The following is a 5,656-nucleotide window of genomic DNA, read 5'->3' as shown; positions in this document are numbered from 1 at the left end:
AGAAGGGTGCTGGGCTAGCAGAGAAGGGTGCTGGGCTAGCAGAGGAGGGTGCTGGGCTAGCAGAGGAGGGTGCTGGGCTGGCAGAGAAGGGTGCTGGGCTGGCACAGAAGGGTGCTGGGCTAGCAGAGGAGGGTACTGGGCTGGCACAGAATGGTGCTGGGCTAGCAGAGAAGGGTGCTGGGCTAGCAGAGAAGGGTGCTGGGCTGGCAGAGAAGGGTGCTTGGCTAGCAGAGAAGGGTGTTGGGCTAGCAGAGGAGGGTGCTGGGCTACCACAGAGGCGTTCTGAGCTGAGGGAGCCGAGTGCTGGGGTGGCAGACACAAGGGCTGCGGTGCAGGAGGTCTTGGCTCAGGGTTTGGGTCTCAGGRCAGGATCCACAGCAGCATTTCCACGATCCCCAAATGCCTGAGGCTGCGTTTCCAGCTGGTGTCAGCTGCAAGGTCCCTGCTGGGATCGCTTGAACCTCTCACAGTGTTCTTGCAAGATTATCCCATGGCACACCAGGGAAACAACCACACAGGAAGAGACACCAATGCACCCTGAGGAATCAGCCCAGGGGGGAATGCTCGAGATGCTCAGGGCTGCAGGGGATGTCATTCTGTCCAGGAAGAGACAAACCCATGTGCTTGAGACTCATCCACCCAGCTCAGCCTCGSGGAGAAGCACCAAGGAATGACCCCACACAGGGCTGGGAAAAYCAGGCAGAGATAGCTCTGATGAGGAGAGTTGCAGGCAATTAGGAAGTAAAAACCAAGGAATAAATCTGCAACCTGAGCAGAGGGAGATCAGTGAAGACATAAAGGTTGTGAGTTCAGAGCCCAGGGAACTAAGGCAACCCCTGTTACATAACTCTACAAAAGCCTTAAACTCACTTTTGCCGAGAAATGAGTCGTCAGCAGTGATTAAACTCCAGAGAAGCCATAAAGCAGCAGATATTGACACAATGGGATGCTGATAGGGCCGAGCTCAGCAGTGAGGAGGGGATGAGGGTCACCCGTGGTGAGCAGCAGAGCCTGGGCAGGGGGAGCTGGGCTGATGGGACACGGGGGCTTCAGAGCTGAGCTCACCCTCAGGAGCATCTCGGGGGGTTGATGTATGGTCAGRATCCCAGGAAGAGCCTCCTTGTCCAGAGAGCAGCTCAACAAAGCCACACCGGAGAATTTTGGGGAAATCCAAGCTCCTCCTGAGCCTCTGAGCCCCCTCATCTCGAGGTGGACGAGCACTCCTGGGGCGTGAGTCGCCTTCTGAGGCTGAACTGCTGCCCACAGAGCCAGGAGTGGGGAAAGGACACCACGATGGGCACAGAGGGATGCAGGGTTTTGGGGTTCCCAGCCACAGCAGCCATCCTCCCTCCCTCCTCACACACACCAAAACAGCACCAGCGCCGCTGAGCGAAGAGGCAGATTTKGTGCTTGCCCCAGAAGGAACTTTAAGCTAATCTACTGCAGAGAGACAAACAAGAGAGGCTTATTCTGATACCAAACGTTGGCTGAAGCCACACACCTGATCAGCAACTGCAAGATTAGATAAGGACTGAACTTAGTCCCATCCTRCACGTATTAATGCCAGCTCTCTGGACACTTGGGCCATTCCAGTTCAAGGGCACGAAGATGCTCCAGCTGCTGGGGCTCCTTTTTGCTGCTCTCTCYTTAGGAAGATGCATCCCCCTGCAGGAGGCATCCCAACGCAGCAAACTCCTCCTGGTGTCCTTTGACGGCTTTCGGTGGAACTACGACCAGGACGTGGACACCCCCAACCTGGACACCATGGCTGCAGAGGGGGTGAAGGCCAAGCACATGATCCCTCCCTTCATCACCCTCACCAGCCCGAGCCATTTCACGCTGCTGACCGGTGAGTGCCCATCCATGGACCAGAGAGGGGCACGGGGGGCTGGGGAAGGGAAAACTCAAGGGTTGTGGTCAGTGAAGGACACAGGAGCCAGCCAGTCCCAGCAGAACACGGAGATTTAGAGCTGCAGAAGTGGTAAAATAGATAGAGARAAGGAATTCTTGAGGAGGAACAGGCTKCCCAGGGAAACTGTGGCTGCCYCATCCCTGGAAGTGTCCAAAGCCAGGCTGGATGGGGTTTGGAGTCAAYCTGCACTGGTGGAAAGYRTTCCTGYCCATRGCAGAGAGGTGCAATGGGATGGTTTTTAAGGTCTCTCACAACTCAAACCATTCYGGAATTCCATGAACTGAACCTGTGTTTATCAAAGGTAAATAGCACCAGACCAACCCGATAGCCTCCTTTGATAAGATAAATTATTTTTTAAACAAGGGAGATGCTCTAAATTTAATCTTTCTGGACTTCAGTAGTGCATTTGATACAGTGCCACAAGGGAAATCATTAGTTAAGATGGAGAAGATGAAGATTAGTACAAAATCTGTAACGTGGGGAAGTGAGGGGCTTCAGGAAGAGGACGGGGTGGATGCTGAGAGGAGATTGTCAAGCTGGAGGGAGGGCACCAGGGGAATTCCTGAAGAATCGATTTTGGAGCCAATCTTATTTAAGATTTTAATTAATAACCTTGGCATAAAAGAGTGGAGCATGCTAATGAAATCTGCTGATGGGCAAAGGCAGGGAGGCAGCGTCAATACGAGGGAGGATGGGGATATCACACAGAAGGGACTGTAAAATAAAAGGGAAAATAAAAATAGCACAAAATGTAAGAGTCAAAGTGCATCTCTCCCTTCGAACGGAGACTTCTGCTCACTGACCTCGTCAGCAACAGCAGAAGCAAAATGTGATTAGATAAACACAGGACAACAGGACCCTGCTGTGCCAGGAGGGCAGGAGAGATTGCAGGTGGCACCAGGGCCTGGCTTGGGCCAGGTGAGACCCACGGGCATCAACCAACCCACATGGGGAGCAGCACTCCCTCCCTGCCCCGGGATTTCACTCAGTATGAGGCAAGGGTGGGAAGAGGCAAAGAGGAAGGGGAGGCCAAAGATCCCCGTGCCCAAAGCCACCCATCACCAGTGTGGGGTCAGAGCCCCCAGCACAGCCCAGCTCACCCCTCCCCTCCCCTCCCCTCCCCTCCCTGCCCTCCCCTCCTCTCTCCCCAGGGCGATACGTGGAGAACCACGGGGTGATCCACAACATGTGGTTTGACACCAAGACAGGTGCCAGACTGCCCTACTACACCACACAAGGCATCAGCAGCTGGTGGGACAACGGCAGCATCCCCATCTGGATCACAGCCCAGAGACAGGCAAGTGTGGCACCTCTGCCCAGACCATCCCACAAAAAAAGCTGCAGGCAAGCCACCATCCCCAGTGGCCATGAGTTCCCAGCCTCGCTGAGAACGTCAGGCTAATTAGACCAGCAAAAAACTGAAATCCCCAGACACTGGCAGGAATAATTATGATCATTCTGCTAAAAATAGCAAAAAATAATAGATGCGTTTCAGCTTTATTAAGACGTTAATAAAGCAGGTTATCCTGCTCCTGTTTAAAGGAGCCTCAGCCAGTTCCTCCGGGAGCATCCTGAGCCTGGGGGTTCCATACACCCCAAGATGTAGCCAGGGCAGTTGGGTGGCAGCATTTAGGGACAGTCCCCTCTTCCCTGGGGACTGCAGCAAACCCAGCAGGCTTTGAATCTGGCTTGGAGGTAGCACACGAAACCTGGCTCAAGACCCTTGCCCACATTTACCTGCCAAACTGGCTGCTCTGACTTAAAAAAAACACATCTKAATGTCTTGATGGTCCAGAGCCAGACAGTCCACACAAGGTGCAAATGGGTCACTGGTTCCAAAGTTTTAACTGGTGTTAAAACACAGTGAAGAACCAGGTGCAAGGGCAGTGCTGTCAATTAATCATTTGTAATTGGCAATGAGCAAGGAAACTTCATTAGAGGCAGAGGTAGAATTGAGGAGTGAATGAAATAACCATGTTAGGAGGTGGCTGCCCTGCTGGATGGAAGGACACTGCTCAGGTGAGTTTATGGAATGCCTCCCCTAACAGGGTTTGAAGACAGGCTCTGTCTACTTCCCTGGAGCAAGAGCAAAATACGGAAAGGAGGAAGTGTACATGAAGCTGGTGGAACCCGCCATATTCAACTACAGCAGGGAAAGCAACTGGAGGMAGAACATCGACACCGTGATGGAATGGTTCACGGTGGAGAACCTCGACTTCATCGCGCTCTACTTCGGGGAGCCAGACTCCACAGGACACAAGTTTGGCCCTGAATCCACCCAGAGGAAAAACATGATCAAGCAGGTGGACAGAACCGTCGGTTACTTGAGGCAGCGGATCCGGGAGAGCGGCCTGGAATCAAAGCTCAACCTGATCATCACATCYGACCACGGCATGGAGACCGTCATAAAGGAAGACGAGATCCACATTGGGAATGTGAGCAACTTTGCATTCAAAGACCTCGACTTTGAACTCTTAGATTATGGACCCAATGGACTCCTGCTGCCGAAAGAAGGGAAATTGGAGCATGTGTACTCACTTCTGAAAAATGCCCACCCAAAACTGCACGTTTACAAGAAAGAAGAGTTTCCAAAGAGATTCCACTACGCCAACCATTCCCGGATCACCCCACTYCTGCTGTACGGTGATCCAGGCTACGTGATCCATGGGGTAAGGTGTATGAACAGGCACATCCTGCTGTCCTTTGGGATGTGCCCCTCACTCCTCTCCCTCTCACAGCACCTCCCCAGCTTCAGGCCTTTGAGCTAATTGATCTCCCCACACAGAGACAGAAATTCCAGCTCTTTGTGTAAAGATCTTCTSTGCTGTTGAGAAGATAAAATATCCAGAAGCCCTGGAGTAGGAGTTGCACAAATTCAGAGTATCCATTGCAGGGTTCTCTCCTAGCCTGCCTTAAGGGAAGGCCCAGCATCAAGACCAGCAGGCAGCTTCCCATTGGAAGCTCCTCAGTACAGCAAAATTTGGATGTGCCAATGTTTAGGGAGGGAACTTGCAGGATGCAATTGCTTGAGAGCGGTGTCTGGAGGCACCTCCAGCTTCTGCAGAGTTTAACAGATCAACTTCCAAAACTGAACCAGACATCAAACCCCACAGCTGCAGAACGTGGGAGAGGTGGGAGGGGGGTGCAGGGGTTGGGGTGCTCATGTCCTCGCTCTCCCCTCCAGAGATACAAGGTCCAGTTCAATAAAGGGGAGCACGGTTTTGACAACGACGCCATGAACATGAAAACCATCTTCCGTGCCGTGGGACCGGCCTTCAAGAAGGGGCTGGAGGTGGAGCCCTTCGAAAGCGTCAATGTCTACGCCCTCCTGTGCGAGCTSCTGGGCATCACCCCCGAGCCCCACGACGGCTCTCTCGAGGTCACCAAGCCCATGCTGCGTGAGTCAGCGGCACTGGAGCAGTGGGGAACAGCGATGGTGGGCGGCGGGAGTGACCGCGGGCACCGGGGGTGACAGTGGGCACCGGGGGTGACAGTGGGCACCGGGAGTGACAGTGGGCACCGGGAGTGACAGTGGGCACCGGGGGTGACAGTGGGCAGCAGCAACAGGGACGGGCAGTGGGCACCAGAAACAGCAAGAAACACCACAAGTGGCGATGGGCACCGGGAGCGGCACCGGGAACGGTACGGGGAGCAGCACCGGGAGCGGCACTGGGTGCAGCACAGGGAACGGCACCGGGAACGGCACAGGGAGCGGCACCGGGAACAGCCCCGGGAGTGGCACCG

At 54.2% G+C, this 5,656-nt stretch overlaps 1 protein-coding gene across 1 annotated transcript in view; it reads left to right on the top strand.

The window, feature by feature from the left end:
* Window positions 1–1,608: 1,608 nt before the first annotated feature.
* Window positions 1,609–5,656, top strand: part of ENPP7 (ectonucleotide pyrophosphatase/phosphodiesterase 7) — a 5,911-nt gene continuing 1,863 nt past the window's right edge. The window contains exons 1-4 of the mRNA XM_057386201.1: window positions 1,609–1,849; window positions 3,064–3,209; window positions 3,961–4,581; window positions 5,097–5,310. Coding sequence (XP_057242184.1) covers window positions 1,609–1,849; window positions 3,064–3,209; window positions 3,961–4,581; window positions 5,097–5,310 — 1,222 coding nt within the window. The remainder of the gene's footprint in view (window positions 1,850–3,063; window positions 3,210–3,960; window positions 4,582–5,096; window positions 5,311–5,656) is intronic.

This window comes from Malurus melanocephalus, unplaced genomic scaffold (assembly GCF_030028575.1).
Source record: "Malurus melanocephalus ecotype Western Australia unplaced genomic scaffold, MMel_1.1 scaffold_934, whole genome shotgun sequence".
Taxonomy (NCBI): Eukaryota; Metazoa; Chordata; class Aves; order Passeriformes; family Maluridae; genus Malurus; species Malurus melanocephalus.
The sequence above is the reverse complement of the archived record's forward strand: the minus strand, read 5'-3'. Positions and strand labels throughout refer to the sequence as shown.